Source organism: Australozyma saopauloensis, chromosome 5, assembly GCF_035610405.1.
Source record: "Australozyma saopauloensis chromosome 5, complete sequence".
NCBI classification, from domain to species: Eukaryota; Fungi; Ascomycota; class Pichiomycetes; order Serinales; family Metschnikowiaceae; genus Australozyma; species Australozyma saopauloensis.
The window spans coordinates 463,406-475,557 of record NC_086135.1 but is presented as its reverse complement, the minus strand read 5'-3'; the positions used below and the strand labels follow the sequence as shown (position 1 = coordinate 475,557).

The 12,152-nt window shown below is 45.7% G+C and overlaps 6 protein-coding genes and 1 non-coding gene across 7 annotated transcripts; 3 read left to right on the top strand and 4 right to left on the bottom strand.

Annotated features, from left to right (window-relative positions):
- Window positions 1-197: 197 nt before the first annotated feature.
- On the bottom strand, window positions 198-959 carry PUMCH_004099 (uncharacterized protein; the record flags this gene model as incomplete). Its single annotated transcript, XM_063023048.1, has 1 exon — window positions 198-959. The coding sequence occupies one exon, from the start codon at window positions 957-959 to the stop codon at window positions 198-200; it is 762 nt and encodes a 253-aa protein (XP_062879118.1).
- Window positions 960-1,202: 243 nt separating this feature from the next.
- On the top strand, window positions 1,203-3,071 carry PUMCH_004098 (uncharacterized protein; the record flags this gene model as incomplete). The annotated part of the gene is made up of 1 exon (XM_063023047.1): window positions 1,203-3,071. The coding sequence occupies one exon, from the start codon at window positions 1,203-1,205 to the stop codon at window positions 3,069-3,071; it is 1,869 nt and encodes a 622-aa protein (XP_062879117.1).
- A 163-nt stretch (window positions 3,072-3,234) lies between these two features.
- On the bottom strand, window positions 3,235-3,327 carry PUMCH_004097. Its single transcript has one exon. It is a non-coding gene; the product is annotated as a tRNA-Arg (tRNA).
- Window positions 3,328-4,206: 879 nt separating this feature from the next.
- Window positions 4,207-5,124, bottom strand: PUMCH_004096 (uncharacterized protein; the record flags this gene model as incomplete). The annotated part of the gene is made up of 1 exon (XM_063023046.1): window positions 4,207-5,124. One exon carries the CDS (start codon window positions 5,122-5,124, stop codon window positions 4,207-4,209), a length of 918 nt encoding a protein of 305 aa, XP_062879116.1.
- A 1,354-nt stretch (window positions 5,125-6,478) lies between these two features.
- On the top strand, window positions 6,479-7,387 carry PUMCH_004095 (uncharacterized protein; the record flags this gene model as incomplete). The annotated part of the gene is made up of 1 exon (XM_063023045.1): window positions 6,479-7,387. One exon carries the CDS (start codon window positions 6,479-6,481, stop codon window positions 7,385-7,387), a length of 909 nt encoding a protein of 302 aa, XP_062879115.1.
- Window positions 7,388-7,731: 344 nt separating this feature from the next.
- Window positions 7,732-10,665, top strand: PUMCH_004094 (uncharacterized protein; the record flags this gene model as incomplete). The annotated part of the gene is made up of 1 exon (XM_063023044.1): window positions 7,732-10,665. The coding sequence occupies one exon, from the start codon at window positions 7,732-7,734 to the stop codon at window positions 10,663-10,665; it is 2,934 nt and encodes a 977-aa protein (XP_062879114.1).
- A 180-nt stretch (window positions 10,666-10,845) lies between these two features.
- PUMCH_004093 (uncharacterized protein) lies at window positions 10,846-11,466 on the bottom strand (the record flags this gene model as incomplete). Its single annotated transcript, XM_063023043.1, has 1 exon — window positions 10,846-11,466. One exon carries the CDS (start codon window positions 11,464-11,466, stop codon window positions 10,846-10,848), a length of 621 nt encoding a protein of 206 aa, XP_062879113.1.
- Between the last annotated feature and the right edge of the window lie 686 nt (window positions 11,467-12,152).

Genomic DNA, 12,152 nt, shown 5'->3' with positions numbered 1-12,152 from the left:
TTTACACCCTTAAGCCATTTGACTGGATTTTTGAGCACAGGAAGAAGTTTGTATGACATAATTCAGTCTACTAGTGGAATATCCTTTCGATCTAGGCCTTCTCCTTCGCAATTGTCTTATCAGTCTATTTAAATCAGAAGTATCTATGTAGTGATCTGCAGAGAGAAGATCTATGCGGAGCCAGGTAAAAAGACGAATTAATCGTCGGCAAAAATATCCTCGATTTTCTGCTCCGCCAGTCTTCTACGTAGACACACGAAATACAATTCTCGCAGCTCTGCTCGACACGCATCTGGCTTGCATCTGTAGACCTTGTGAAACATCTTTTGCAACCGAGACTGGAGAAGCGGGTCTTCGGCGCCAGAATAGAACTTCATCACCAAAGATCCGTTTTGATTCAAAAGTTCGCATGCCAAAATCAACACTCCATCGCACAAATCCATGCTGGCGTAGTGGTCATTGTCCTTAATACCACTTGTATTAGCCATCATATCGCTGAGCACCACATCAACACCGCCCTGGAAATGTTCTTTGATTGCCAGGTGTGTTTTTTTCGAGAGAATATCGCCTTGAATGAAGGAGGCACCCTGTGGCGGCGAACAGTCTATAAGGTCCACCCCGAGGATGTTCATTTTGTTCTGTAGAGTCTGGCTTCTTTTAAGTGCCACTTGAGTCCAGGCGCCCGGCGCAAAACCCAAATCCACGATATTGGCGGTATTTTTATTGAACAATTTGAACTTCTGGTCGATCTCAATGAGCTTGTATGCTGCTCTGGACCGGAACCCTTGCTCTTTGGATTGCTTAGTATGGTGATCGTCCATTTGTCTAGTGACCCAGCGACGCGACGAAGTTCCAGACTTCCAGCGCACCAAATGGGGAGAGAATGGACGCGAGATTCCATTGAGGTAATTTTTCAGCATGGTTTTCGGGAGAAAGCCGCGGAGATCAACCCTGTTCATGTTTACTATGATTGGTGAGTAAGTGTAATCACAAGATGAGTCAAAACAATTGCAAATTCAAGCTAGCCGCCCGACCCTGATAATTCAATCTGAAGGATCACAAGATTCGATTTGCCACAAAAAAATTAACCACCGCAGTGCGTTTATCGTCGTTCTCTGTGTGAAATGTGGAGTTGACCTCTGGCTCCTGCACCATCTCTGCGATGCTCATCAGGCCTTTTTTTCCAGGATAGACACTCGACAATGGACTTAATCACGAAATTGTCGGCGAACCCGACGGATATTTTCACCTTGTACAAGTCGGAGAATGCCGCCGAGCAATTCAACCAGCTCACAAAGTCGCTCTTGGATCCGTTGACGAAAACGCACTCGGTTCTAGATGAGATCTACACCGATGGCTTGGACTCGACGCAGGTATTTGGCCAGGCACAGATGGTGATCAACGGTGTCGGGGAGAAACTTATGGGCGAACAGATTCCTGAGCTTAAAGAGCTTTATGGTGTTGGGCTGGACCTGCCTCTGAGCGACGAGGAGGATGAAGAAGTGAACGATGAAGACGACTCTGAGGAATTTTTCCTGACTGAAGAACCCCAGGATGGTCTCGATAGTGATGCCAGCGAATCTGAAGAGACTGGTATTGTCGAGGATGCTGCCTCTGCTGCCTCTGCCTCTGAGGATGAAGAGGAGGAAGAAGAATCAGAACAAGAAGAACAAGAAGAACAAAATGAAGCCGGTGAAATAAAAAAGGACGTCTTTGGTCTCAATGACGAATTCTTCGACATCGATGCATTCAACAAGCAGATCATGGCTCTTGAGGACAACCCTGAGGCAGAAAATGATGACGAGGAAGAGGTGGACATGTTTGCAGACTTGAGCGGGGACGACAGCGAGGGCGAAGAAATGGAATACTACGACGAGTTCTTCGACAAGCCAGGTATGCAGAAGGTCGGAGCATCTACCGCTTCGAGTGGAAAGGCAGAGAGCGAGTCAGAGGATGAAGGCGACCTCGAGCGTGAGCTTGAAGATGGAGAACACGAAAAAGCCGTCAACTCGGCTATGCATGATCTTTTCGAAGACGAGGACGACGGCGATGAAGAAGAGGCTCCAAGAAAGAATAACAAAAAGTTGTCCACTTTCGAGCAACAACAGCAAAAACTCCAAGAGGAGATTGCACAGTTGGAGGCCGAGCTTGTGGCTGAGAAGAAGTGGACAATGAAAGGTGAAGTCCGCTCTAACGACCGTCCCGCTGACTCTCTTCTAAATGACGACGAAGCTCCCACACTTGAGTTCGACCGTACATCCAAACCCGTCCCGGTCATCACAGACAAAGTCACAGAAACCATTGAGGACCTCATCAAGCGCAGAGTCAAAAACGATGAGTTTGACGACTTGCCCAAGAGACTCATATCCGATGTGCGCACATTCGTGCAGAAACAAAAGGCCGAGGTGTCCGATCAAAAGAGTGCTAAATCTTTGGCTGAAATCTATGAAGATGAATTCCACGGTGTCGACCCTGAAGCCAAAATCTCCGAGGAAGTGCAAGAGGCCCATGACGAGATCACAAAGTTGTTCACACAACTCAACTACAAACTAGACTCATTGTGTCTGGCTCACTACATACCCAAACCCAGCGAGTACAAGAGCGTCGAGATTAAGGTTACTGATGCACCTGCCTCTATCAGCACCGATGATGCCCAACCATTGCATGTCTCCGACGAGATTAAACTCGCTCCTCAGGAAGTTTACAAGATCGGTGACGATAAGCCTAAGGCTGACGGTGCTCGCGGAACTTCTCAGGTACAACTTAAGTCTGGTCTTTCATATTCTAAGGATGAGTTGAGTCGAGACGATAAACAGAGATTGAGAAGAGCCAAGAAGAGGGCCAAGTCTAAGCATTTCAACGAATTGAAGGAGGTTAAAGAACAACGTGAGAAGGAGAACGAAAAGACTTCTGGCGGAGACCGTAAGAGACCCAGAGTTGGCGAGGCTATGGACACTTTGTCCAAGGCTAAGAATGTTACAGTCATCGATAAAAAGGGCCAGCTACGGGATGCTCTGGGTAACTACAAGAAGGCCGAACAAGCACCAGATTCTAGCAGATTTAGATTGTAATATACGGGTAGGTTATCGAGATACTTTATGTAATTAGTGGACACAGACCAAAGAAAACCAAACTTAAGGATAAAAAAATGTGAGTATAAGCAATAAAGAAATCAAAAAATGATTTTCTTCATCAAAACCTGGGATTAATCATAAAAAAAAGCAAAAAAGTAAGCTTCCCCACCAGGAGTCGAACCTGGAATCTTCTGGTTCCAACAGAAGTGGTTACTTTCGTAGCCAGACGCCTTGACCATTGGGCCATGAGGAACGAAGCTTGTAATGTTGAGAAATAGGAAGACTACAATGTACCAAAAGATTGAAATTTATTTTCTTGACTTTTGAGCCGCAAACGGCCACATTATACAAAACAAAGAGATTTATACATACGTAATATCTGTTAGGTAATGCTAGCTCTGGATGTGGGCCATTAGATCCTTCTAGCTCATCGTACTTGGGTTTGATAGTCTCCGTCTGGACAGCTTTCAGCTTGTATTTCGTAACCTGACAACTGAAATTCCTATCATATGTGAAGTAAGCTTGAATCATGAAATTAAAACGTCGTCTGGGCAATCACATACGGTTGTGTGTATCTCAATAATCCATTGGAGTCTTTGGGTGACATCTATGATTCTGGATAGAGACCGAACAAGGGATTACTTTCTGACTCGTAAAGACAGAATATTTGTCATTAACCAAGTTGGGTCGCTCTTGATGATGAAAGGAGTATGATGTATTTGTTCAACGTATTCTTCAGCCAAATTAGTTAAATTTGCCTTTCGACACTTCAGAGACATGCCATACTCGGAAAAAAAGAGAGACGGTGTTACAGCTTTATAAGGAAGTGTGTTCTCTAAATTTGATTATGATCAATGAATTGTTGGACTATCTCAAATGTGTTTGCAAATGAATTTGTTTTCTTAGGTGATGGGTAGCACCTTTACCAACGTCAATTGGATTAACTAAGCATATACTATTCGTACAGATTGTCTCTGTGATTATCGTTGATTTATTAGGATATGAGGATGTTGTTTCTAATGGGCACCGTTGAAACTTACGGGATTTGTTGATGCAATTTAAGTCATTTCTCGAATTTAAAATGATAGTTTGAGTGCAAGCATTCTAAATTTTTGCAACTCTTTTGATCTGCTCAGTTGAAATGACTCTGTCTCGATAATCGGCGCTCAAGATTGACGCTGGCAACGTCAGGAGCCGCTTTGGTCAAAAGCTTTTGCAAAGACGCAAGCCATTCCATCTCGAGCCCTTCCAATTCCAAGCCTTCAGGGACTAGAACATGGCCATCGGATATATCTATGGTGGTTCTATCGGCCACAAATTGAATGTTGGGGAGCTCACTGGCTGCTTTCACCAGCGGGTACCGAGAGAGCGTCACCGACGATTCTTCAATGTTCTCCGGCTCAACTACTACAGGATGCTTGTCAATGGTACCCACAGTCCACCAGAAGACAGGATAACTTCTGATAATATTGTTCACCAAACATGCCACGGCCAACATCAACACGGAAGACACCAACTGCGCCGGCAAATACCACCAACCCATGGCTCTCACTTTCGCATCGGCACATGGCAAAAGAGCAGAGGCTCCTCCGGGCGGATGGACGCAGTTGAGAACGGTCATCGCGACAGAGGATATAGCCACACTAAGGGCACCACCAGCCCAGTAGTTTTCTCTCCCGGCCTCAGACAACGAGAAAAGTTTCTCGATACATATGCCAATGAGAGACGAGACAAATTGTCCCATGATGACATTCCGAGGCTGGGCCAAGGGCGATGCGGTAGCATTGAAACAGAGAATAGCCGAAGCACCATAACTCGCAATGATCAACGGAGGATGGTGCTCGGTAAAGGCAGTGTGCAGCTTGAATACGGCCTCAATGACGGCGATTCCGCAAAAAGTGCCCAAGAGAATATCGAGCCACAACCAATAATCCGAGACTGGCTTTGGTTGGGAGCCTCCCATGAATCGCCGCAACGGCTGTGGGAAGCGGTACACCTGGCTGGGCCAGATGTGGGGATTTAAGAATTGGTCGAGTGAAAATTTAAACATTCATGCGTGAGATGAGTTAGAGACCGTGTGGAGTTTCATCACGGTACTTGAGTCATGTTACAGACAGGTGCTTATCGCCGTGCGCAAATTGGGCCGAGATGAGAGAAAAGCGGAATTGGCCAGAATGAAATTCGTTCTGTTCCCGAACTTTTTGGAATCTGAGCTTGGTATTTATACTGCGGATATTGAGGAAGTTGAAAGGTCCTGTGGATGACTGGAGTTTCTTGGAACACTGTGAGTATGAGCCCAGGTGTGGACTGACAGGTGACGAAACAAGCGGAGAGAAACTGGACAGAACAACCTGACGGAATGGATTTCTATCTTCTAGGCATATTTGTGGCTGACTCAATTTCTGGGCATCCAATATACCCAAATTAAACGATAAATTCGAGATAGAAACAAAAGAAGCAGAAAAGAATAACAAAGTAAATGGAATAGAGACGCAAAACGAAACAAAATAAAGCAAATGAATGAATGAGCAAGAAAAGTATTATCCATTTGTCTTGTCGCAACTACAGACTGCTTGGACTCTTGTTCTGGAACTAGCTCATCACAGCACTAATTCTAGGAGCTGGACCAAACACCCATATTAGGTCTATAGGCATGTTTCAGAAGTGCATGTAAGCGTACAATATCATTCACCAAGACTTACTGGACCAGTGTCCATAGTCATAGCGTATCTAGACTCTTTTGTTCATAAAATTGTACGATTTCGAATTCTTCTCTGCAGCTTGCTCGTTTGAATACGAATGCGTGTGCTCTTTACTCACGCCATCAAGCGTCCCGATCAGAGGAACAAATGTAGTCTCATTCAACGCCACAGAAATCAAAAAACTCAAAGAATACGAAAAATAATCACAAAAAAAGTAAGTTATTTAATTGTGATCCTTAGTTCGTCTCGGACAATTAACCATATCTCCGTGACTAATGCTCAGCCAATCTTGGCACTAAACCAGCAGAACACCTCGGAGAGATGTGGCTTGGAAATTTAAAAATATTTGCACAAAGAAATATCAATTCATTTTCGTGTTTAATTCGGAAACCTCAAAACTTTCTCTCCTGCACTGACCCAACGTTATTACGTCACAACGGCCTGTTTCATCTGAAGCTGGCGAAGTTTCAGGTCCTTTCTGCAGGAACAGTGGCCTTCTGGTTGCGATCACCAAAGCAATTGGTACAGCCTCCATTCAATTCTGCGATGGCCGCAGCTTTATTCTTATATTTTTCAATCTCTTCTTCTTCTTCGTGAGTGGGAGTGAAAATCGGCATCTTTGGCTTATCGTTGCATTGCATTAGAGGACATCATTGCTGGAATCTGCCACATAAATCGAACAGTTAGATATATTCCATCGCAATGGCTGCACGCATATTCCACTTCAAGAAAATCCACTACTACCTCATTCCCCTAGTCGCCCTCGTGGTCTGGTGGGGAATGCTCATAGCGCTCTTGTCTGCGTGGAGCTTGCAAGGAAAGCCCATATATGACTTCATGAAGGGAGAAGCACAGAATCCCATCTACATCAGTGACATTGGAGCCACGAATCTTCAGCCGCTATTCATTGCGTGTGTGGGCTTCCAGATGATCTTTTTCGTCGGAACGTTGGTGATGGAATATGTTCTCCGGAAGAAGAAGAAGCTCCAGCCGTACGTCTCAAAGAAACAGCCTATTTTCGCCATCATCAGTATTGTTTTCGCGGTGATCGGACAGTTGGGAATTCTTTTCGTGGCATGTTTCCGCTCGCCCAGCTTCAAGACGGTCCACCTCAGTATGGTGGGAGTGTTCATTGTGGGAGAGTTCTTAGCGTGCGTGTTCAACTTTTTCAACTCGTTCCTCTTCGGATATCTTCCTGGCCGCCTCAATCCCAACCATGAAAAGGTCATTTTCGGTAAACACCGCTTTGCGAACTTGTACATGGTATCCTTCGTTTGCAAGCTCTTCTGGCTCATGGCAGCTATTGTATTTGCCCTTCTCTTTGGTATATTCATGAAGAGAAAGGAGCGCTCGTTGTCTGCTATTTTCGAGTGGACCATCTCGTTCTGGTACGGAATGTTGTTGTTGTTCTGGTCGATCGATCTATTCCCATCCGCTGTGAAACACTACGAGGTGCATCATGCGCAAAAGGTGGGCGAGACTTTTGTAGACAACCACCAGGCACCCATTGTCGTTGACGAGGAGTTGACCGAAAAGCTGGTTTCCAGCACCGATGGCTCAAGCAGCCCAGTCCCTGTCCAGCCTCCTGAACAACTGCATCTCCATGTTTAATGTCTCCTAATATGATTCAAAGATTGCATTTAATAGAACTATTTTAAAAACTGAACTTGTTGTAGCTCTAGCACAAACCATCTCCATTTCTCATCTCATCATTCACTCATCTACTATTGTAAGTGATAAGAGTACTACCACACAAATAAGCAATGGCCATGTAAGTAACATAGCAAAAAAATAATGAGAAATATAAGTATCACAAAAAAAAGTAAATTAATTAATTAATTACCCTTCTCATTTGTATCCATAGCTTTTGCCTTCGTTTCCTACTGCGGCACGGGTGGCATCTCATCTACCCTACTCTATAATCTCATCTCCAAACCTCAATTACCAAACTACCAATGGTTGAGAAAAGAAAGTTGGCCTCCGGGCTCACAACCATACAGAAGACCTTCGTCAGATCCAGAAACGGAGGATGCATGAAAATTGTCCGCGAGCACTATCTCCGATCAGATATACCCTGCTATTCGCAAGCTTGTAATCATTGCATCACCAATTTGAAGCCAGACGCACAAGGAAATTTGCCCCTGCTTGTTTTGCTGGACCTGCCTTTGAAGTTGAAGAACGGCGGACAACACTATGTAGTTGTAGACACCAACGTGGTGTTGCAGGCGATCGATTTGCTCGAGAACACCGAATGCTTCTATGACGTAGTTGTGCCACAGATTGTGCTCGAGGAAGTGAAGAACCGGTCGTTTCCGATCTACCAACGTCTTCGTGCGCTAGTCAAAGCGGCAGACAAACGGTTTGTGGTGTTCCACAACGAGTTTCACGAGGAGACATATATTACTAGAGAGAAGGATGAAAGCATTAATGATAGAAACGACCGTGCCGTGAACAGGTGCGCGCAATGGTACAACGAGCATCTTGCCAAGTACAGCAGCACGAAGAACCCCATAAAGGTCATTCTCGTGTGTAATGACCGCAACAACCGTAAAAGAGCCATCGCCGAAGGCATTGACGCTCGCTCGCTCGAAGACTACATCGAGAGCTTGCCCAATGGCGACATGTTGCGTGATTTGATTCCTACAGAGAATGAATCTTTCGAAAAAAATGCTGCGGAAATCGCATACCCAGAATACTACTCGACCTCCAGAACAATGGCTGGTATCAAGAACGGTACTCTTTACCAGGGTGTTTTCAACACCTCCACATACAACATTTTAGAAGGTTCTGTCCTGACTCCTGCCTTCAAGAAACCGCTCCTCATCGTAGGCACCAAAAACCTCAATAGAGCATTCAATGGTGATTTGGTTATCGTGGAATTGCTTCCTAAAGACAAGTGGAGAGAGCCTTCAACCACCATTTTGGAGGAGAGCAGCATAGGAGCCAACGATAACGCTGATGACAATTCACAAGAGGACCTCGTCTCCGACAAGGAACGCCGTATGTTGGCGCTGGAAGCTGTTAAAGCTACCATTCATCAAGGAGAAAAGAAGCTACAACCCACTGCTAGGGTCGTCAGCATCACCAGAAGATCTTGGAGATTTTATGTTGGTCAAATCGCTTCATCCTCCGTCGACAACGAGACTAGTAACGCTTCGCAGACCTGTTTCGTCATTCTCATGGATAAAGTTTTACCAAAGATCCGCATTAAGACTAGAAAAGCCAAAGAGCTTTTAGGACAGAGAATCGTTGTTTCTGTCGATGCATGGCCATCTAACTCAAAATACCCACAGGGTCATTTTGTTAGAAGTCTAGGTGCAATCGAAACTGAGGGAGCAGAGCGTGAGGCTTTATTGATTGAGCATGATGTTGAATATAGACCTTTCTCTAAGGCTGTCTTGGACTGTTTGCCAAAGGAGGGTGAGAATTGGAAAGTGCCTGAGAACTTGGATAATGGTGACGAGCAGTTGAAGAAAAGAGTGGACTTGCGTGACAAGCTCGTCTGTTCGATTGATCCACCAAACTGTCAGGATATTGATGACGCTTTGCATGCAAAGCCATTGCCTAATGGCCACTACGAGGTCGGTGTTCACATTGCTGATGTGACCCATTTCGTCAAGCCAAATACCGCGTTGGATAGCGAGGGTGCTTCTAGAGGTACTTCGGTTTATTTGGTCGACAAGAGAATTGACATGTTGCCAATGTTGCTTGGTACAAATTTGTGTTCTTTGAATCCATATGTTGAGAGATTTGCATTTTCCGTGATCTGGGAACTTGATGAGAATGCAGAAATTGTTGATGTCAAATTCATGAAGTCGATTATTAAATCCAGAGAAGCATTCTCGTATGAACAGGCGCAACTCAGAATTGAGGATGGCAGTCAGAACGACGAACTTACACAATCTATTAGAATCTTATTGAAGCTCTCCAAGAAATTGAAGCAAAAGAGAATGGATGCTGGTGCTTTGAACTTGTCATCTCCTGAAGTCAAAGTGCACATGGACAGTGAGACCTCCGATCCTGGTGAAGTGGAAGTCAAAAAATTGCTCGAGACCAATTCTTTGGTTGAGGAATTCATGTTGCTAGCAAACATCTCCGTCGCTAGAAAGATTTACGACGCATACCCACAAACCGCCATGTTGAGAAGACATGCAGCCCCTCCAAGCACCAACTTCGAAGCTCTCAATGAAATTCTTCGTGTGAGAAAGCCAGGTATGTCGATCTCTATTGAATCTTCGAAAGCTTTGGCCGACTCGCTCGACAGGTGTGTGGACCCTAACGATGAATACTTTAACACCCTCATACGTATCATGTCTACGAGATGTATGATGGCCGCCGAGTATTTCTCTTCCAGTTCTTACGGATACCCTGACTTCAGACATTATGGTCTTGCAGTTGACATCTATACCCATTTCACTTCTCCGATCAGAAGATACTGTGATGTGGTGGCACACAGACAGCTTGCAGGAGCTATTGGGTATGAAATGCTTGATTCTCAGCACAGAGACAAGCACAAGATGGAGCTCATTGTGAGAAATATCAACAAGAGACACAGAAACGCACAATTTGCTGGCAGAGCCAGTATTGAGTACTACGTTGGACAGGTAATGAAGAACAATGAATCCACACAGGAAGGTTACGTGATGAAGTCATTCAACAATGGTATTGTTGTACTTGTGCCCAAGTTCGGAGTAGAAGGCATGATCAAGCTAGAGATGTTGGGAGATGCGAACAGCGCAGCTTACGACGAGGAGAAGTATGAGTTGTCTTTCACTGACTTCAAGGGTGTCAGCCGCACTGTCGGTATTTTCGACAAGGTGCAAGTCGCAGTGAAGTCGGTTCAAGATGAGGTCAGCGGCAAGAGAAAGGTGCAATTGGTTCTTGTGTAAATGGACTCGTTCCAGAAATGTATATTAGAATAGATAAAAGCTACTACTGGTTGGTCCATCCTGAATGTAATTGTAGTCAGTATGTCAAGAAAACCCTACAACAAGTATCGCAAATTTACCGATCCTTTGCTCTTTCAAAGGAGCTCGGTGACTCTATTCCGTTGTCTATATACATCATGCCTACTTCTCGGCTCCATCCATGTGGTCCACGATCTGCTCGATGGTCACAATCTTGATGCCGTGTCTTTTGCTGAACTCCACGCAGTCGTCCAAGCGCATCATCAATCCATCCTCGTCGCGCACCAACTCACAAATGGTGGCTGCCGGCTGCAAACCCGCAAGCTCGCAGAGCTGCACACTGGCCTCTGTGTGGCCCCTTCTGGCTCTGAGAAGACCAGGAACAGCACGCAAGGGAAGCACATGGCCGGGTCTGATGAAGTCATCGGGAACAACGGTAGCGTCGGCTAGTTTGCGCACCGTCAATGCTCTGTCATGGGCCAGGATTCCCGTGGTGGTGCCGTGTGCGTAGTCACAAGTGACCGTGTAAGCGGTGCCGTGTCTGTCTGTTCTGTCCTTCAACATGGGCTGCAATTCGAGTTTGTCTGCTCGTTCGGTCAGCAATGGCGCACAAACGTAGCCCGAGGAGTACCGCACAAGAAAGGCCATCTTTTCCTGGGTGACCTTTTCGGCCGCAATGATCAAGTCGCCCTCGTTTTCGCGCGACTCGTCGTCCATGACCACGAGAAACTCTCCATTTTTGAATGCCTCTATGGCTTCTGGAACTGGTGCAAAGACTGACATTAGGAAATTGGGTAGGTCTGATTTAGATTGTATGGTTTGAATGGTGCAAGGACAAGTATGTACAGCAGTGATAGTTTTGTTGGTGCCGGCCAATTGTTGCTTAGTAAAAAAGTAGTAAGTGGATGTACCAGTATTAGTAGGGCAAGGTGTAGTGACTACTAATAGCGTGAGTAATCATATGCGCTGACCTACAGTCCACAGTATGCAGCTGCGGCTACAGTGGTGGGGGATAAGAAATAAGAACATGATCGGGCCGGAGAAAATTGCCCAGCACAGAAGTAGTGTGCTATTTGGCCCGGTGTTTGGCGCGAATTTTTCGCCGTTTTTGCCCACGTCCATTCCACCCCAAACTGTGCGGAACCTCATGTCTTGAAGTGTTTTTTTGCAGCCAGTGCGACCCCTCAGAATTTTTCACTGGCTGCGAAAACACTCCAACACACTAGACATGGACGAAAGCCGTCAGTTCGCCAAGGAAACGGTAGCCACATATGGAGACACGCAGGTCAGTTTCCAGGCAGTGTTCTTTGCCGATAAAATCATCCTCAACGTAGTCGTAGACGGCGCCGCCGATGCCACGTTCGATCTTCCACTCTCCACCCACTCGGTGATTTCTCCGGCGCTTCAGCTGGAGGAAGGGCTAGCCGTAGAACCGGTGGTGTTGGTTGGCGACCCGCAGAATGTCAAAA